Source organism: Apiotrichum porosum (assembly GCF_003942205.1).
Source record: "Apiotrichum porosum strain DSM 27194 chromosome Unknown scaffold_18, whole genome shotgun sequence".
NCBI lineage: Eukaryota > Fungi > Basidiomycota > Tremellomycetes > Trichosporonales > Trichosporonaceae > Apiotrichum > Apiotrichum porosum.
In genome coordinates, this window is record NW_021167125.1 from 368,264 (window position 1) to 388,327 (window position 20,064).

A 20,064-nucleotide genomic window follows, 5' to 3' on the forward strand; every position below is an offset into this window, starting at 1 on the left:
CAGACAAACTCGGAATTGACCGAACGCACGGCGGGTTATTTCGAGCTCGGCGCCCGACAGTTTAACCGCGACTTGTTCTGCAATGCCGTATTCCGCTCGACGGTGGGGTGCATATGTGGGGCAGTGGGGAGCTCATTACGACGTCCTTCTACGCCATCCGCAACACTGTCCGCCCCCACCGGCCACCGGCCTCACGGTCCCATCCATCATATCCCACATCATCCCAGCGTTTGCGGGAAAACCTCGTCAGAACCACTCGAGGGATTATTCGTCAATAACCTGCCATTCGTGCGTGCGTCTCATCAAGTCGCCGCTGGACAGCTGTACCACTGTGCCACTGACCCCACTGGCGGCCCCACCGGCGGCGCAACGTCTCGCGCGTCTTGGTCGTTTTTGGTCCTTTGGCGAGCGCCTTGCCATTCCGCACTGCTCCGCACTGTTCCGCCGTGTTCGCCCCAGCAGCAGCGCTGTCAGTGCTTGGCGCACCCCCCAGCTTCGTTTTCGTTTTGTGAAAACTACCATACATACACAACATCCGCCTCGCACGCCACATGCTGCATTCTTTCTCACCCCCCTCAGGGCACGTAAACGCGCGGTGCAGAGCCGTCCTTGGACACACCTTTGCCCTCCTCAACGAGCCTGTTGTGCGTCACGTAGATGACAATCTGTGCCGCGGCCGCGGCGATACCCACCGCGACCATGATGATCTGGGTGCGGAGGCCATTGTTGTAGAACGGCGCGTCCGAGCCCTGGTAAAACTGCGAGCCGCACATGAGGCCTGAGATGGCCGCCATGACCCACATGCTGAACGGGGTCAGTACAGAGTAACAATGTCTTGCGCCGGTGAACCCTTGGGCACTGCTGCCGCTATCGTGACCCCCAACACCCGGGTCTACTCACGCAATACTGATATTCCTCTCGCGCGGATCATGGCAGTTGAGCTGCACCCACGAGTTGTGCACGGGGTGGTAACCGACCGCAAACGCGTTGACAGCAGTCCACAGGCCCCAGCGGGACCACTTGCCGACGTGCGGCTGGGCCTGGCGGGCGACAATGAGGACGATGAGATAGCAGACCTGCGCGACGATGACGGTCGCGCCGCGGCGGTTTGTGCGATCGCTGAGCCACGCAAAGAGGAAAACGACGAGCAGAGAGAGGGCCGGGCCAACGGCTGCAAGCGCGTTGGCTGAGATTGTATCGAAACCAAGAGCCCTGGAATGTCAGCTGCTGCACATCGCTGAGGAACATGGGGCAGGCAAGTGAAACCTGAGATGAGGACAACTAGATTCACTACTGCTCTCCGCAATGGAGAGCCACTCCACTCACTTGACGATTGACGGCGTGTAGGTTGTCAGTGGTGCCCAGGTCGAGAACACGGCAAAGGTGGAAACATAGTGCGGCCAGCGCTTGTAATGCGAGACCGTGTCCCAGACCAGCTTCCAAGGGATCTTCATGCCTGAGGCGCCATAGTTGTGTTCGTCACTGTCGGCTTCCAGGCAGTCTTGGAGGTACTGGGTCTCGACGGCCTTGAAACGGATCAAACCGGGTGTGCCAAGTGGGCGGGGTTGGGAAGGGGAGCCGGGAAGGAATAGGAACATGAGGACTGAGACCCCGACCGTGAACAGGCCTTCAACTAGGGGAGTGTCAGCAAACATACTTGCCAGGTTGCTTGTGTAGCACGGTTGACCACCGAATAGCCTCGAGTGGCCCTTGGGCTACCTACTAAGGAAGATGTACTGCCAGCCCCTAAGGCCATGTACACCGTCAAGCTTGAGGATGCCCGATGCGAGCAGAGGGCTGATGGCATTGCCGCCAAACATGCCAAAGAAGAAGATGGCGACACGTCGCGCCAGTTGTTTCTTGGTGTACCATGTCGACAGGGTGTATGCACCGCCGGGAATGTATCCGGCTTCCGCCAGTCCGAGAATGCAGCGCACAGCCAGGAAGCCCGCCCGGTTCTTGACGAACACTTGGAGTGTGGCGATCAGGCCAAAGATGAAGATCTGGAGCGAAAGCCACTTGCGTGGACCGAGCTGCAGTGTGAGTGCCTGTCTGGCGGCGAGGACCCGGGCTTCGAGAGACAGAGCCGACCTCACGACATCCTACTCACCCACTGCAGTGCCATATTGAAGGGTATTTCTAGCAAGACAATGGACATGAACATGAGTTGGTTCCCGAGGTTCACGGTGGATTGGTCGATGTTGATATCTGCCTTCAGACCACCGGTGAGGGCACTGGCAATGTTCATGCGGTCCAACTGGAAGACGAGGAGGCCCAGGAAGAGTAAAGGAAGGACCGTGCTGTCGACTCTGAGGGTGCTTGTCAGCGCGTCCTCAGCCTTCTTGGGCCTTGCGTAGGAGACTCACTTTCGCCGTGCCGCCCTCCCGACCTTGTCATCCCAGTCGGTCTCCGCCACGGTAGCTGTCGCCGACGAAGAAGTCGCAGAGACCGTGTTCCCAGATTTTTCATTAGTTTCCACCTTGGTGGTGGTTGCCCACAAGCTGTCTACCTTTTCGGGACTCGACGCTGTAGCCATTGTGTGATGTGAAAGATTCTGCGTCAGCCAAGACGCAAGCGATTCGGAGTGCGACCAGCGGTATATACGCGCCATCCAAGGCTCTGTACCGCAGCTGTCCGCTGGATATCCGATCTGTCGCAAGCACTGCGGCGTTCATTACTAATCGCCAAGTGCACATGTGCACGAGGGAAATGTGAGTGGCAACGCGCCGGCGGTAGGAGATTATGAGATTATGAGATGCCACCAACGTTTTCTTCGGATTCTTTGAACGACATTGCCATCGACAGTCGCCTTGGCGCAGTCGCCATTGGGCTGGGCAGACGGGGAGAGCACGACATGCTGCCGAGGGCCAATGCACACGGCGACGCGGCGGTGTGGCCTTGGCAGCATCGTGGGGGTAGTTTCCTGGGGCGGCCTCAGTGTGGGTCAACATATGTGGGGACCCCGCCGAATATAGCGTGCTTTGGCGTCGGGCAAACGCCATTGTATATCGATTGCGAGCAGCCATTTGCATCACCTCATCATCCCTCACTTCTCCTCCGCACATGTTCCTTCATGACTTGGCACACAACAACAGCACTACCGCCGCCGGCGGCGGCGCTTGTGTGTGTCGTCTCGCCTCGGCACCGGGTCCGCGTATCCGCCCGGTGCCGGACGCGACTGCCATTTGTATATCGTCTGTACCGAGGCCCCACGTACTTTACACACCAGTCGATCTTTCAGAAACGCCAACCCAAACTGTTCAGTGTCCCGACCCACATCTTGCACTTGACGTATCATCGCCTCACATTTCCTTCCACTTGAGTACTTGGAGACTTGTCGGTTCGTCATGACAAGCCATCCCGTCAAGCGCGTAGCCGTCATCGGCGCCGGCCCCGCAGGCGCCATCACCGTCGATGCTCTCGCACAGGAGAAGGCCTTTGACGTTATCCGAGTGTTTGAGCGCCGCGAGGGCCCAGGTGGATGTTGGTGAGTGTGCCATCGCATTGTACTTTGGAGAAAGCACGCTGACGTCTAGGATTGGTGACACGACCGCTCCCCCGGCCTTGTCTGGGTTTGACGCACTCGCAAAGCGCACCGCCGACCCTCCCGTCCCCATCCCCGCGACGCTCCCAGCACAGAGGCCCAAGTCGCTCGCGTCCCGCTACACAGAGTCGAGCGTGTACCCGTACCTCGAGACCAACGTCCAGGCGCTCGCCATGGAGTTTAGCCAGGAGCCGTTCCCGACCGAGAAGAGCGCCCGCTCAATCGAGGCTCACGGCTCCGACACGCCGTTCCGCCACTGGACACACGTCCGCAAGTACATTGCCGATCTGCTGGAGCGCAACGGATACACCGACCTCGTCGAATACAACACAACCGTTGAAAACGTCGAGAAGGTCGGCGCCGAGTGGAAGGTGACCCTCCGCCGCGAGGGCGCTCACAGCGACTACTGGTGGGTGGAGTGGTTCGACGCTGTCGTCGTTGCATCGGGACACTACTGGGTGCCGTACATTCCCGCCATCGAGGGCCTGGAGGAGTTTGAGAAGGGGCGCCCAGGCAGCATCATCCACACCAAGCACTTCCGCGGCCGTGACCTTTACAAGGGCAAGGTGAGTCACAAAGGGTGCCGGGCTATGCGCAGAATGGCGGACACACTACTTTTGGTGAACCGTACTGACGATTGCAGCGAGTCGTAGTCGTTGGGGCATCCGTGTCTGCGGCAGACATTGCCGTCGACCTCATCGACGTGGCCGAGAACCCCGTCCATGCCATTACCGTCGGGCACAACTTCAACGGCTACTTTGGTGGTGGCGCGTTCGACCACCCGCGCATCCTGAACCACCCCACCATCACCAAAGTGAGCGGGCGAAGCGTGCACCTCGCAAACGGGACACAGATTGACAACGTCGACCACCTCATCTTTGGGACAGGCTACTCGTGGACACTCCCGTTCCTCCCGCAGGTACCTGTGCGCAACAACCGCGTGCCAGACCTGTACCAGCACGTCGTGTGGCAGCACGACCCGTCGGTGCTGTTCATCGGCGCTGTCGCAGCGGGCCTGACGTTCAAGGTGTTCGAGTGGCAGGCCGTCCTCGCCGCCCGTCTGCTGGCGGGGCGTGCGACCCTGCCGTCGCTGGAAGAGCAGCGCAAATGGGAGGCAGACCGCATCGCGGCGCGTGGCGACGGGGCAAAGTTCTCCCTCATCTTCCCGGACTTTGAGGACTACTTTGAGGCCCTCCGCGCGATCGCGGGCGAAGGCGCTCCGGGCCTCGGGCGAAAGCTGCCGCCGTTCCGCCGAGAGTGGTTCCGCAGCTTCCTGGAGGGGCACGAGAAGAGGAAGGAGATGTGGAGAAGGTCTAATGCCAAGGCTACGAGGGAGGGAGCCCGGCTGTGAGTGGCACATATGGATATGTCACCGGACCGATAGATTCAATCAGCATTGCATGCATTAGTGAGTCTATATCAGTCAGCAGCATGGGACGCAACTGACAATACAATACGCGTAGTCTGCTGCTGGGTCTGACCGCGTCCTCTCGTTGTCTGACTTTGACGACGAGAAGCTCAAGACTTCGACGGGTCATTGAACTGTCTGAGACTGGACGTCATCAAGTCTACACGTTCTACGACCCGGCATCAGCGTGGCACCCAGATCAAGACGGCTTCACTCACCCGCTCCTTCACGCGCGATGACCCTCGCTCTTGACAACCTACCCTTCCACGATGGCTTTGCTGGATGTCCGAAGAGCGCGCAATGATCGTCAAGATGTGAGCTGGGTCCTGGAAATGGCCGCGAGGTCAGTGAGCGTCTGCGCCGGACAGGACTTGACCGAAAATCGTTCGCCGTAGACCCCACACATTGGCACCATTCATTGCCGCTGTACAGTGGGCCAGCGAGCTGCTGAAGACGTCCATGCCAAGATGGTACCGCATACTGGGTCTCCTAGACGGACCGGCAGCGGTCGCCAGCACCTTCAACAGCCGGAACGTTATGCAAACGGCTCTCTGCATGTAGCAAGTGCGACCGATCACCTGGACGAGTTCATGAGCCGCGATGGACCCAGAGACAAGGTGGCGAAGCGCAGCGAAGAGGAGAGGCTGAGGCGTGCCCAACGGCAGCTCCTGGCGCGCGCATGGAGGTGAGAAGCGGCCGATCTTGAGTCGGACGGTCCAGCGTTGACAGGCTGCGTTTGCGTGATTGTATGCATGTGTGTTTGCCAGTACGCTGCTCTTCATCCCGAGGAGTACTAGTCCGATCTGTCCCCACCTACGCACCTACCCGACGGGGGGTAGATAAAGTTCTTGCCAGGTCGGCCAGGTGTGGTACCTGCTGCACGCGTCTTCCATGGCCCACCCCCTCACGCCACAACCCTCACTCACCACTTTTGTCAGACTGGCGTAAATGCCTGGATTTGGGTAGTGCTGGAGTAACACAGATTCAAACTAGACTACCGCACAGGGATAGGTTCTCATCTCATATGTTGGCCTTTACTTGGCGTTCGTTTCATCCATCGTCTCTGCCGGCACAGTCACCATCTGTCCCGGCCCATAATAGCTATGCTATCTCTGCCGGATTGGAGAAGAGCCCACCATCGTTTCCTGCTAACGGAGCGGCTCAGGGTCCCCCTTGGTACTGGCTGCAGGCGTGGGGCGTCTCCCACGTCTCTGCGTTGCGCATGAAGATCTCCAGCGCCGGCTTCGCGATGGAGCCCGGGGGAAATATGCCTGCAACGTTAGCGGATGGCTGCGGGCTGACGATGACTGCAGTGCACAGTCATGTCATGCACGGTCACTCACCCGAATGCACCTCAAGCTCGTCGGGGTTGCTGTACTGGTCCCACACACAGCTGCTGTTAGTGTATTGTCCTGCACACCAACGACTCACCTGTTGCAAACCGCGCACGAGTAGCGAGTGGCCCGGTTGCCAGAGTCTGCCGTGGTGGTGAAAGACTTGCATTCGCCGGCAACTGTTGTCGTGGCATGCTTACACTCGAGAAGGTAGGCAGCGCTGGGTGTGTTCAGCATGTTTCTAGATGTGGATGCTCTCTAGGTTGCTGCAAAGTCAAACTGCTGCACACAGTGGTCGACGGCAGTTCATGGCCCGCACCTCATGATGCACATATGTCGCCTTCTTGTCTCCCTCCCTCCCTTGTCACTTACATGCCTCCCGTGTATCTGCGACAGTCGGTACAGTCTGCATTGTTAGGCAAAGGCCTCATTCTTCACACCCGCTACGCACGGCAGATGATGAGTTCTCCTGGCTGCGTGAGAGTGACGGTCACCGCGCCGCAGAGGCAGTTGCCAGAGAGGCGATAGTCAGACATGACAAGGGTCGGGAGCTGAGATGTGGATGAAGTAACAAGACGAGGTGGCTGTCAAGACGAAATAGCAAACGTGAAAGATGACTGTGTTATCAAGAATGTGGACCCCACATGGGTACATGGGTCCACGAATATCGCCCCGTGTTGCTCCCACGATCTCGTGACGTCAGTGCGGGTTAAAGCGAACGCAGAGGCTGAGTGGTGGGCAACGCGATACATATGTGGCCATGCAAGTATAACGAAGTATCTTTATCGCTGCATCCCTCCCCCCCCCCCCCCCCCCCCCCCTCCCCACTCAAAGTGGTACACCCATCAGTCGCGCACCGTCCCATCTGCCCTCCGATTTGCCCAAGAACCCATCGTCATCCCTGGGCACAATGACCATCTCCTCACGCGACAGAATCATGTTGTAATGCGGCGTCTTTGGGATGAACGGCTCTGGCGAGTCTGGTGTGCCGTTCAGAAGGGCAGTGAAGGCTTCCACGCGAGGATCCGAGCTTCCAGGCGAAGTGTCAATGGGCGGCAAAGAGTGTCTGCTGTGGGGGATTGGTACTTTTGTCGTTAGTCGTGTTGTTCATTTCGGACGGCAATTGGACTCACCTGACACCTCTTTCACCGTATAGAAACGCACACACTTGTGCCCGATCCTCACTCCGCTCTTCTCCCCACAATCGTACACAGCCACGACCTTGCCCTCGCCGAGATGCCCCGCGGGCCCAAGTTCCTCCTCTAGCGCAACTAGCAATCTATGCGCGTGGGTGAGATATGCGGGCCGGACCGGTGCGGACTGCTCGTGGTAATCCTTTGTGGGCAAAATGAAGGTGTATGCAGTACGCAACGTTGGATCGACCTGTCTGGTCAGTCACCGCACGCAACACTACAGCTCGAACACTCACGGCGACATTGTACATCCCTTGTTCCCCCTCGACGTCGCTCTCTAGCTTGGACACCCAAGTCCCGTCGACAAAGTTACCGTAGAGATACCGATCCTCCGCTTGCAGAGTGCGGACATCAAAGTCCAATGCTGGTAGCCCATCTGCGGAGCTAGGCTCAGACGCGGCATGGGTGGATCTCGCCGAGGGGTTGGCGTCTGAGTAGAATTGGAACAGCTCGATTGCGCGCTGTGCGATAGCACTGTAGTGTGGGGATGTCGACATGTTTGAGGCTGGTGTGCACAGATGATGAACAACGTGGGATGTCAGATGGACGCTGACCCAGATATCTGCGCGCACTGTTGGAACAGGGAAGTCGATGCGACCCTCTCTCGGTGTAAGATCATGCCGGACCGGGCCGGCGCACGCGAGCGAGAGAGAGAGCAGAGCATGCAAAGCAGACAGACCGGGCCGGCGCGGCCGAATGTATATCCCGTCCTGGCCCAGAGACCGTAACTCTAACATGCATCCTATTTGGGGGTACACTTCTAAACATAAACCGCATCAATGCCCTAGCGCTCGCCTTCTTGCTCCGTCCCGATCGCAATTGCCTTGAACGGGGTGATTGTTTTAGTCACAGTGTGGACTGAGCCGTCCTCGTTGCGATAGACGACCCGAGGAGCTGGGGTCTTGTTAACGACCAGCTGGAAGATGTCGGGGCGAGAGTAGTGGCCCACTACGTCCTGCGCCTGGGCCGTCAAATAAACCATGTCGGTGTCCAAATCGGAATAGACGATCTGTTCCGCCGTGTCCGGAATCGACTCCGTCAACTGTGACCCGTCGGGGCCATAGACCCGGCTGACACCACCACCTTCAACGACAGGGCCACAGCCATTTGCCTCGTCCTTGAGTACGAGGCCGTGGACCTTATTTTTCTCGAGGCCTGCCTTGGACATGAACTGGCTGCACATGAGGGTGAAGGCCCCGGCTTCAAAGGCAACGGTACGCGTCACAGCGAGGCCAGCCTCGTTGGACATTGCCCAATGTCCCTTGCCACTCCAACGGTGGAGGAGTGGCCATGCGGCAATATGGATTAGAGGCCTCTGCGAATAGGTGTGGTACTTGAGCAGTGGCTGACAGTGTTCCCAACAATTCAACACTGAGATGCGACCAATGCTGTACCAGTCAGCTCGGAGCTCGTGTTCCCGTTGCGCGTACCTTGTCTCGACCACATTAACCACACTCTCTGGCCCCGCATCTCCAAAGAGGGTTCGCTCGTAATGGCTAGGCTTGATTTTGCGACGGTGCAGAATGATTTCGCCGTGTTCATCAATGACCACTGACAAGTCAGAATGGTGGACCCTGTGTATGTCTCACCGTTTCCCATGTACAGAGTCTTGCCATCAATCTCCGAAAAGCCAACGTGGACGATGATCTTGTTCGCCTGGGCAGCGATGCGGATGGCATGGATCTCGGCACCATCGAGGTCAAGAGAGTTGTTGAACTGCTCCATTAGCACACCGGGAATTCGACTCTTCTCCACGTACATAGTCGATGTTATGCGCATAAATGTCTTCCATTCGTCCACCGAACAGGTAAGTGGGATATCCAGGGATGGCCTGACTTGTCAGCACCAAAGCCTGCTCCAATTACGATAATACGTACAAGCTCGCCAAAAGCGACTAGTTTGGCGCCGCCGTCAGCCGCCTCTTTGATAAGCTCCACAACACGCTGCGTGGTAGCGGCCTTGTCAAACCAGGCGGGCTCCCACTGAGGTACGGCGACGCGAATGATAGGCATGTTGTTGATGAGGCTGTTGACGTTGACTGTTGGTGTTCGTTAAAGCCATCACTGCCGCAGTGAGCTCGTTTTATATACAGGCATCGATGTCTATGACCCCAAAAGATAGGGCGCCATGCAACAATTGTATCATGGATGGCCCGTTGGTGACTCGTTGTAGGCAAAACTATGGGAAATTTCTGGCCCTCCTCTGGCCTCTGGTCCCTCTGATTGGCGTGTCGGTGACCGACCTTCAGATAAGCGCATCCAACATCGGTGACCGACACTCAGATAAGCGCATCCAACAGCGCTTTTAATCCCGCCGGATTGGGGGCATCCGGGCAGACCGGTCACCGACTGTAACCCCTATCTTCGCGCTCCACACCGACTTCATCTCTGTCTGTCGTCGCTCAACATGGACCTCCCATCTCCAATGACAGGCACTGCGAATCTCACCGACGCCTCCTCTCCTCCGACTACGACAGAAAATTCGATCCGACTACCGCCACCGCTGTTGTTCGGCGCATGTTTAGCGTGCCGGCGCTCCAAGACTCGGTGTCAGCCCGTTCTTAACGCCGGAGAGCTTCCAACGGCGCCCTGTCATCGATGCCAGCGTCTGGAAGAAGCATGCGAGTACCAACCACACCGCAAAGGTACTCGACGCAAAGGGCGTAGTGGAGACGTCATCAACATCAAACGTCCCCGGCTCGCAGCAGTGTCCCATCCGGCTGCCTCCCAAATCGCCCTGTCACATAGGGCAGGCTCTGATTTGTCGACGTCAACCTTGCACCGTGAGCCCACCAATCCCAGGCCAATCGGCTACGGTGAGACCACCCAATGGCCGCCAGGTCGTTCCAGCCCGTGTGTCCTCATTCACTCGATGATCGGCCAGCGCACAGATTGGGTCGTAACGGACGAGTCGATCTTCGCAACACCCAAACCAGACCACCTACCACAGTTTGACCCACTCACACTGGGCATGCTAACTATGAAAGATGCTGTGCGGTTGTTCAAGCGCTTCAATGACAACCTTTCTAGCTGGTGTTTCTCGCTAGACCCAGTGCTGCAGACACCCACCGCGTTGCTATCCTGTTCGACATTTCTGTTTACAGTGGTCTGTGCAGTCTCTTCGTTGTTTTGTCCACTTTCACGGCATATTGCGCCGCCTTTGAAGACGTTGGTGGTTGATATCACCAATCATATTCTCATAAACGGCAACCGGTCAGTTTCCATCGTCCAGGGGCTCTGTCTTGCAGCAAACTACTTGTGTAACCCGGCAATGGACGATCCAGGCTGGTTTTGTTCGTGGCTATTCATGCGGAGCTGACTGACAGACATTGGCGTGGCTGCCAACATGTTCACAGAACTCGGAGGACATGTCACGCCTTCCCTTCCATCTAACGCCGACGTGACAGCCGATCACCACGGCAGAGCGGAGAGAATTCGTGAGCGAACATATTTCTCAGTCTACTTGCATGACATTGCGCAAAGCACCCATCTCGGGCGTCCAAGACGGTGGGCGATGGACCCGTTGATCTGCGAACGAGCATTCAACTGGGCGTCGCATATACTCGCTTCGGACGAAGACAAGCGTCTGTCCGCGACTGTACACATCCGGCACATTTGGGAGACATCAAATCAAATGACAGACGAAGCTGTCCACGACCAACTGGCCCTGTGGTATAACCAGTGGCATAAACATGTTTGTGAGTTTCCCTCGCCATTCTCGCTGCTCACTCAGCTCCTTGCGAACTATTTGTCTACCGGCATGTCCGCCTGCTGCATACTCTCAGCACGATCCCTGTGTCTCTCCTTGGGGAGGCTGACGATGCGCCGACCGAACGGTTGTATGAGGTGGCACTAGATGGTGTCCAGGCCGCCATACATGGCCTACGAGAGGGCGGCATGCTTGTTCCCTGTTCAAACATGGCAGTCATTATGATAGTGTAGGTGTCAAGTGACTGAGATAGACGCTGATTGCTTTCAGTTATCCGGCCATGGTCCTGTTCAAGGTAAGGGCGAAGCATAGGATGTGCTAACCACGCCAGTTGATGTGCATCAGTGATCCAGGCACCTTTGCCCCCCAAACACGACAGACTCTAGACACGCTGAGGGAACTGGTCGACGGGATGCTGCTTGCAGCAGCCTTACGGAACGACACCAACAGTGCGATGCTTCTGTATGCCACCCTGTTTGAAGCAGCGCTGGACATGGACACAACAGGCAGTGGCAGTGTCAGCGCTGACCCACTGTCTTCGGCAGAGCATTTCGACCAGATAGTTAATCTATTTAGGCTGGACTTTGATCGGTGATCTGAGCGCGATAGCATCTCAGATGTATTCGAGATTCGTCAACATAGTTGATGGGGGGATACACCCCAGTTGCAAGGCAAGTTGCAGCGACTTCAACTGACTGCCCGCATTTGGTTTCCAGACATTTCCTAATGGGCATGCAGGCAACCTACAGCAAAGCAGAAACAACAGATGCGGTACAGCAAGGTTGAAGACGGGACCGAACAAACGGTGTCTCCTACACCTGAACGGGCTGCGATAATCCCAAGCGCCATTTAACGGGACGGTCAAACCGGGGCCGGGGGACAACAGAACACGCCGGGTTGAACACCATGCCCATTCCACCTGCCAGTCAGCGCTGCCATGGACCGAATGTGTGAAGTTGCCCTAATGGCCGTCGCCGTGGTCGAGCCAAGGTTCACATTATCGAGCAGAAGAAGCCAACGAGGACTGCACAGGCATGCTTCCCGTACTTGGTAATTGACACTGTTTGACCGGGCACGCAGGTGAATGAGTGTGGGGGAGTTGGAGCTGGGCGATTCACCTGTCGGTATTGTCCTGAACTGATCACCCACGCTCCAACCGGTGGCCGACCGATATCGTGTCCAGTCTGGCCGGTCGGCCGGTCACCGACACATGAATTGTCCCAATTCTCCGGTCACCTAGCAAATATCGTAACCCAACACTGGTCCGAGGGCCCTAACCGCGAGAACCCGGCTGAGCCACATTGGCCATTTACGAACCTCGGCGTACGCGATCAGCCCAAGCGTCGGTACTGGAGCCTGTGGCTGTTTCGTACATCTCTCATGGACGTTCATGTACTGTAGGTGTTGGCCCCTGTATGTAACGTCGTAGGACTGTTGGTCCGCGGCAGTCTATGGCGACCACTACTCATTCTCGCTCCAGGCGAGGAATCTAGAACCTGTGACGGAAATCAATGCTTGAGGCCGGGGCTCTGAGGCCGACGGGGTGCAGCAGCGTTCGTAGCAGTGGTTTGTAGCGTCTGACCCGTTCAGCTCCCATGGCGCAGAACAATCCCCACCGGCGCCGGGGCTCCCGAATGATACCACACATGTGGCTCCTTGGCCCCGAGGGGCACCAAGTGTGGCGTGACGGGCCCCGGGTGGCCCCCGAGCGGCGCTGAAGTACACAACACATATGTGGGGCTTGTGGGCCTGGTGCGCCTGGACGAACTGCAGACGCACAGCACGCACGACACGTACGTGCCTGGCCACGCAAACATGGAATGCGGACATGATCTCGATGATGTGTTCGCCCACCCCCGCCCCATCTGGCTATCTCGTCATGTGTCTCATGTCATGGGCTTTCATCGGCCTCTTTGCGGCGAATTCAACGACAAGTCTGCAACCTATCCTCGGGTTTCACTTATCCAGCGGACGCAACGCCAACCTCACCGTCATCTGACCACCGCTGCGACGAGGGCTAGGTGGTCCCAGGAGGTACACACATGCGGGAACGTGCGTGCAACTAATGCGTCGCTGCTGTTGTTTACATATATAAAGGAGCTGGCCAACGACATTGCCACTTACCTACACCCACACCCACACCAAATCCCACACCCACACCAAATCCCACACCCACAATCAAGACCACAGCTCACATCTACCAATCATGACTGCTTCGACCACTGAAGCCCTCAAGGCGCGCTTCCCCGATATCCCGTATGTGCGCCTCCCGCGTCCAGAGCACCACCCTCTTTGGCATTACCCCGGCTTTGCCCCCGGCGAACGCAATGTGCTCCCTGCCGGCCACCGCAAGGAGCCTGGCCTGCGCGCCTTTGCCGTTGACACGGTCTTTGAGCGCGACCTCGCGGTGCCGATGCGCGACGGTGTGACGCTGTACACGGACGTGTTTCGCCCGCTGTCGTCGGATCCCTCCCTGACCGCCATCAAAGTTCCTGCCATCCTGGCCTGGTCGCCTTACAGCAAGGGTGGCAGCCCGTTCCAGTACCATGTTGTCGCGCCCAACAACTCGGGCGTTCCTCGCGACGCGTTGAGCGGGTACCACGCATGGGAAGCGCCCGACCCCGCCAACTGGGCCGACCGCGGATACGCCGTCGTGAACATTGACGCACGCGGGTCGGCCTACTCTGGCGGCGACATTGCGTACTGGGGTCAGCAGGAGGCCGAGGACATCTACGACACGGTGACCTGGCTAGCGGCGCAGCCGTGGTGCAATGGCTCGGTTGTCATGGCGTGAGTCTGATCGGCGGCGCCGGCAGAATTTCATCTGGCTCACCCGGTGTGTCTACAGCGGAAACTCGTGGCTCGCAATCTGTCAGCTCCACTTTGCGTCGCGCTTCCAACACCCGGCACTCAAGGCCATTGCGCCCTGGGAGGGCGCGGCGGACATATATGATGACATGTATCTGCGCGGCGGCATCCCACACTTGTTGGATTTTACGGAGGCTATCGGCCAGTCATTTGCTGGTGAGTTGATCGAGGCTGTCGGCGCGCAGGGCAAGTAGACAGAGGCAACAAGAGGAGACAGACGCCTAGCACCGGGCAGAAAGAGATGCGAAACACAAACAGCGTGACTAACTGCCGCAGGACACGGCTCTGCGGAGGACATCCACAACGCCCGCGCCAACCATCCTCTGCGCGACGACTACTGGGAGACCAAGCGGGCGCGCCTCGAGAACATTGACGTTCCCATGTACGTCGTTGCGTCGTACTCGTGAGTCCCAGTCGCACCACCCCATATGCCCACATTTCCACTTTCGTCCACTCGGGAGTCTGGCATAAACATTGTCCAGATGCCGATCCTTTTCTAATGCCCACGCTAATATCAGGTCTACTCTTCACACCCACGGCTCGTTCGCGGCGTTTGAAAAGGCCAAGACGGCCAACAAGTGGCTGCGTGTGCACCCGTATCAAGAGTGTGAGTCTCCGTCCGCTGCCACCTGTCCCAGTCGCCTCTCAACTACTGACATGACAGGGTACGACCAGTTCTGCCCAGAGAATGTGAACGATCTGCAGCGCTTTTACGACCGGTACGCTAAGGGAGTACAGAATGGGTGGGAGACGGACACGCCGCGCGTGCGCCTCAGTATGTTGGGTTTCGACGGTAGCCCCGAGCCGACAGTCATTGAGCGCCCGGAGCAGACGTACCCTGTCGAACGGACCATGCGCGTGACCTACTTCCTGGACGCGGCGGCCGGGAGCCTCTCTGCGTCTGCGCCTACGGCCCACGCGCAGATCGCCCACGAGGGGCACAGCCTGACGGCAACCTCGGACTTTGTGCTGCACTTCGACCGCCGCACTGAGGTAGCAGGCTACGCCAAGGTCAAACTCTACATGAGCTGCGACGAGCACGACGACATGGACGTCGTTGTCCAGCTGCGCAAGGTCAGCAAGCAGGGCACGCTTCTCAAACACAATAATTTCCCTGTCACGGAGCCAATCGAGCTCGAGACGAGCGTCACGACGACTCTCGGTGCCCAGGGCCAGCTACGCGCCTCGCACGCAGTGTCGCGCGATGACACTCTCTCCACCGACCCCAACGTGGTCGTGTACAAACATGACAAGCGAGAGCCAGTCCCGCGCAGCACCATCGTCCCACTGGAAATCACGCCCTGGCCCATGGGCATGGTGTTTGGGCCTGGCGAGGGCATCATGCTTCGCGTCAGCGGGCACCACATGGGCCAGACCGATCTGCCCCATCTCCCGCCCCCCACGACCCCCCAGGACGCCAACGTCGGCGTGCACACGGTGCACACTGGCGGCAAGTACGCGTCGTGCCTCGTGCTTCCTATCCTGCCGGAGTAGATGTCCGCGGTCGCAACAGCTGTTGAGGATGAATTCCAGTGCCCACAGCCCATCCAACTGAACCGCAACGGACAGGGGGGGTAGTGGGTGAATCGGTTTGTCTACTAAGATCTATGGGAAGAAGAGGCTCTAGTTGACACGCCAGTGCAAGCTCAATGGGACCAGAGACACAGGGCTGCGAGAGCCAGGCTAGACGCTAATAGGCAGTTTCCCAGAAGGGGTCGTGACACGACCTAAACACATAACATGAGTACAGTTGCCGAAATGGGTGTCGCGGCATTTGTCACGGCTATATCTTCCTAACGCGCGTCGCGCCTGCCCGTGCAATTGGGAAGGTCAGTTGTGCTGCGAGCGCGAAGCGTCCTGACGTCTTATCTCCTCGATTTCCAGAATTCCAGAGATATCACCAATCAGGGGTTCAGGATATGTAGCCATACATAGCGGGCTAACCTCGGCATCTTTGGCTTTGCAGTATGACTGGCGTGCACGCTTTCTGTCATTGCAGTACTGCAGTAGTGCATGTCTGGCGTGGGCGCTTTCTTTCCGTGCTGTACGTCCGGCCGATCCACGTAAAGAACGTGAAGCTGGCCTTACCTTTGGTCGCTTCACCAGTTTTCCCCTGTTCCCTCGTTCCCTTCTTCACACCAGTCAGCTATGCGCGCTTCGTGCCTTTTTACCGCCGCCTTCGCCTCCTCCACGATGGCCTTACCTTACACCCCTGTGTCCGAGAATCGTGTTATCAAGCGTGATGTCGGCGGGGGCTTTTACAACCACCTTGACCCAGAGAGTTTCGTCGTCGCTGCCGTTCACGTGTCGCCTTAGTGAGTATGCTTTCATTTCTTTTCCTTGCAGCAATCACACACTGACTTGGGTTACCCCTGCTCGAAGTCCTGCAAACGTCAACGTCTTTTCTGCAGCAGCCAACCTCACGTGGACCGTGGAGCGCGGTGTTGAGATCAGGCGTGGGTCTGCTCCATTCCCCGAGACGCGGTTCCCTGGTTATCCGTTTGCCTTGACCAGCAATCCTTCCGAGGTCAACTACTACATTGAGCAATCGCTCGAGGTTGGCTCGAGTGAGTGTGAGACGATCATCACCGCGACCAAGGAGGCTGGCATCTACGTCTCTTTTGGTGCCTCAGAGCGTACGAACACATCCATCTTCATGGCTCAGTTCCTGCTCGACCCCGAAGGCACAACCCTCATCCATTGCCACAAGCTGCGCCGGTCAGACGGCGAGCGCAATCTGTGGTCTGACGGCAAGCTTCATGATTTCAACGTGGCGTCCACGCCATACGGTCGGATGGGTGTCGGGTGCTGGGAGCATTTTCACATGGCTCTTGAGTCTCGAGTAGCGGCTCATTGTTGCAGCCCTGCGGTCCGACAGAATTCATCCTAGATACATTTACTGAATACAGGGCATGATGTCAAAAGGTGCTCCGGTCATCTCCTGTCGACAAACTCCACATGGTGAACAAGTCTCTCGCCTCCCTTGTCGATATCACTCATCTTGAGACTGGGTTAGGGGGTAGGGGGCTGCATCGGGTTTGACTACTAAGAACTATGGGAGGAGGATACTATAGTAGACGTGGCAGTTTCGTGGCTCAATGGGACCAGAGATCAAAGTTTCTCACTCTGGCACGAAGGAGGGTGAGACTGAGTCTGATACAAAGCATCCTATGGGAATGGGGAGGTAGGACCTCACCCCAGGTGTGGAGGGCTTGGGCAGTCCTGTGTTCCATGACACCACCCAAAGAAAAGATGAGGGGAGTGAAGGGGGTGGCAGCAGAGCTAGTGAGATTTCTGAATTTCTCCCTAGATACAGAGTCAAGGAATTTGTGGACAGTGGCAGAAGCCCTCTCCAGGGTGGATCCAGTGAACCCAGGAGGGGAGACAGTGGTCCTGGCCTGGACAGAGCCCAGTGACACAATGGAGATGTCATACTCATGGTTGGCCAGCCCAGAGGCATGGGAGCCAGAGATTCTTATGTCATTCCTCCTGTGTGTTCACTGTTTTGGGGGTTGACCCCCATGGGATTTGACTGTGTGCTGACTATTACAGTGTTGCCTGTCGAGTTTTGGGCCTTTGTGGGGTCTGCTGGGCCTGCCTAGACGTCCACAGTGTGCCTCTGTAAGTTGTAACTGACCCCCAAATTTTATTTGGACTTGGCATTTATTATTCATTACAACTGACATTATGCAGTGCATGTTCTTGTAATGGACCTTGAAGTGTAAGTTCTAATGACCCCCCAAATGTTTCTGATCATTGCCAGACCCCCTGCAGCGCTCCCTTGTGTCCATTCCAACCCCCAACATTTTGCTTATGGTCTGGTGCTGACTGCCCCAGTGTTTGTGACGTCTATGGGCTGCTGGCAACCCCCAAACAAGTTTGGGGGTTGACCCCCAAGCTTCAACGTAAGGGTTAGGGGGTAGGGGGCTGCATCGGTTTTGACTACTAAGAACTATGGGAGGAGGATACTATAGTAGACGTGGCAGTTTCTTGGCTCAATGGGACCAGAGATCAAAGTTTCTCACTCTGGCGCGAAGGAGGGTGAGACTGAGTCTGATACAAAGCATCCTGTGGGAATGGGGAGGTAGGACCTCACCCCAGGTGTGGAGGGCTTGGGCAGTCCTGTGTTCCATGACACCACCCAAAGAAAAGATGAGGGGAGTGAAGGGGGTGGCAGCAGAGCTAGGGAGATTTCTGAATTTCTCCCTAGATACAGAGTCAAGGAATTTGTGGACAGTGGCAGAAGCCCTCTCCAGGGTGGATCCAGTGAACCCAGGTGGGGAGACAGTGGTCCTGGCCTGGACAGAGCCCAGTGACACAATGGAGATGTCATACTCATGGTTGGCCAGCCCAGAGGCATGGGAGCCAGAGATTCTTATGTCATTCCTCCTGTGTGTAGTGTCACTGATGAAGGGTTCAAGGTGGACCTCAATGTCTGGGATGATATTGAGGGTGCCAGCTATCACCTTCTTCACCTGCTCATGCCTAGCCACAGTCCACTTGGACTTGTGTGGGCACACTTCATCATGTCCATGGAAGTTTCCATGTCCACAATGTCTGCAGCTGGGCGAGGTGCTGGGCACCATTGTCCTCAGCTGCAGAGCTGCTGCCACCTCAAGGGTTAGGGGGTAGGGGGCTGCATCGGTTTTGACTACTAAGAACTATGGGAGGAGGATACTATAGTAGACGTGGCAGTTTCTTGGCTCAATGGGACCAGAGATCAAAGTTTCTCACTCTGGCGCGAAGGAGGGTGAGACTGAGTCTGATACAAAGCATCCTGTGGGAATGGGGAGGTAGGACCTCACCCCAGGTGTGGAGGGCTTGGGCAGTCCTGTGTTCCATGACACCACCCAAAGAAAAGATGAGGGGAGTGAAGGGGGTGGCAGCAGAGCTAGGGAGATTTCTGAATTTCTCCCTAGATACAGAGTCAAGGAATTTGTGGACAGTGGCAGAAGCCCTCTCCAGGGTGGATCCAGTGAACCCAGGTGGGGAGACAGTGGTCCTGGCCTGGACAGAGCCCAGTGACACAATGGAGATGTCATACTCATGGTTGGCCAGCCCAGAGGCATGGGAGCCAGAGATTCTTATGTCATTCCTCCTGTGTGTAGTGTCACTGATGAAGGGTTCAAGGTGGACCTCAATGTCTGGGATGATATTGAGGGTGCCAGCTATCACCTTCTTCACCTGCTCATGCCTAGCCACAGTCCACTTGGACTTGTGTGGGCACACTTCATCATGTCCATGGAAGTTTCCATGTCCACAATGTCTGCAGCTGGGCGAGGTGCTGGGCACCATTGTCCTCAGCTGCAGAGCTGCTGCCACCTCAAAGTTGGTGAGCCTCAGGATTGCACTGGAGGGGATGGCTGAGAGCCACTGCCTGCCAAGTGCTGAGGAATTCTCAACCAGTGCTTGTTGTTGGAGGGGAGGCAGAGCAAGTGTCAAGTCTGCCTGGGCGGACTTGAAGGCATCCAGACAGAGACTGTGCTGGGAGGGGGGCTCAGGAGGGTCTGGACCAGGATCACCAAGGAGGGGGTGAAGTATGACAGATGCAGCTCCAGTGGAGGCCACATAAGCCAGGGGGGCACAGGTGGAATGGGAGAGAAGGCCAAGGCCACCCAGCTTGACTGGGAGAGACAAGAGGGTGTTGTCCTTCTCTGGGTCCATTACACGTGCAGCCCCTCTGATACTTCTTGCCTTGTCCCATAGGGCCATGTCCAAGTCTTCCCAGAGTTCCATTAGATCCTCAGACTTGAGAGTCCTCTGGAGGTGTCTAAGGTCCTGCTGGACTGCTTGGAGTAGGAGAAGCAGGGCATGCTGGTTAGGGGGTTAGGGGGTTAGGGGGTTAGGGGGTTAGGGGGTTAGGGGGTTAGGGGTTAGGGGGTTAGGGGTTAGGGGGTTAGGGGGTTAGGGGGTTAGGGGGTTAGGGGGTTAGGGGGTTAGGGGGTTAGGGGGTTAGGGGGTTAGGGGGTTAGGGGGTTAGGGGGTTAGGGGGTTAGGGGGTTAGGGGTT

General features: G+C 57.2%; 6 protein-coding genes across 6 annotated transcripts; 3 read left to right on the plus strand and 3 right to left on the minus strand.

Annotated features, from left to right (window-relative positions):
- Positions 1–575: 575 nt before the first annotated feature.
- EHS24_003809 (uncharacterized protein) lies at positions 576–2,536 on the minus strand (the record flags this gene model as incomplete). The annotated part of the gene is made up of 6 exons (XM_028619450.1): positions 576–804; positions 901–1,212; positions 1,327–1,633; positions 1,724–2,033; positions 2,111–2,309; positions 2,367–2,536. The coding sequence occupies 6 exons, from the start codon at positions 2,534–2,536 to the stop codon at positions 576–578; spliced, it is 1,527 nt and encodes a 508-aa protein (XP_028472319.1).
- Positions 2,537–3,347: 811 nt separating this feature from the next.
- Positions 3,348–4,895, plus strand: EHS24_003810 (uncharacterized protein; the record flags this gene model as incomplete). The annotated part of the gene is made up of 4 exons (XM_028619451.1): positions 3,348–3,487; positions 3,537–4,110; positions 4,188–4,358; positions 4,398–4,895. 4 exons carry the CDS (start codon positions 3,348–3,350, stop codon positions 4,893–4,895), a joined length of 1,383 nt encoding a protein of 460 aa, XP_028472320.1.
- A 1,218-nt stretch (positions 4,896–6,113) lies between these two features.
- On the minus strand, positions 6,114–7,976 carry EHS24_003811 (uncharacterized protein; the record flags this gene model as incomplete). The annotated part of the gene is made up of 6 exons (XM_028619452.1): positions 6,114–6,223; positions 6,296–6,345; positions 6,384–6,506; positions 7,176–7,316; positions 7,497–7,669; positions 7,716–7,976. The coding sequence occupies 6 exons, from the start codon at positions 7,974–7,976 to the stop codon at positions 6,114–6,116; spliced, it is 858 nt and encodes a 285-aa protein (XP_028472321.1).
- A 287-nt stretch (positions 7,977–8,263) lies between these two features.
- EHS24_003812 (uncharacterized protein) lies at positions 8,264–9,491 on the minus strand (the record flags this gene model as incomplete). The annotated part of the gene is made up of 5 exons (XM_028619453.1): positions 8,264–8,867; positions 8,910–9,030; positions 9,069–9,195; positions 9,239–9,310; positions 9,357–9,491. The coding sequence occupies 5 exons, from the start codon at positions 9,489–9,491 to the stop codon at positions 8,264–8,266; spliced, it is 1,059 nt and encodes a 352-aa protein (XP_028472322.1).
- Positions 9,492–13,393: 3,902 nt separating this feature from the next.
- EHS24_003813 (uncharacterized protein) lies at positions 13,394–15,549 on the plus strand (the record flags this gene model as incomplete). Its single annotated transcript, XM_028619454.1, has 5 exons — positions 13,394–13,977; positions 14,036–14,211; positions 14,332–14,458; positions 14,574–14,662; positions 14,720–15,549. 5 exons carry the CDS (start codon positions 13,394–13,396, stop codon positions 15,547–15,549), a joined length of 1,806 nt encoding a protein of 601 aa, XP_028472323.1.
- A 699-nt stretch (positions 15,550–16,248) lies between these two features.
- EHS24_003814 (uncharacterized protein) lies at positions 16,249–16,945 on the plus strand (the record flags this gene model as incomplete). The annotated part of the gene is made up of 2 exons (XM_028619455.1): positions 16,249–16,370; positions 16,438–16,945. 2 exons carry the CDS (start codon positions 16,249–16,251, stop codon positions 16,943–16,945), a joined length of 630 nt encoding a protein of 209 aa, XP_028472324.1.
- Between the last annotated feature and the right edge of the window lie 3,119 nt (positions 16,946–20,064).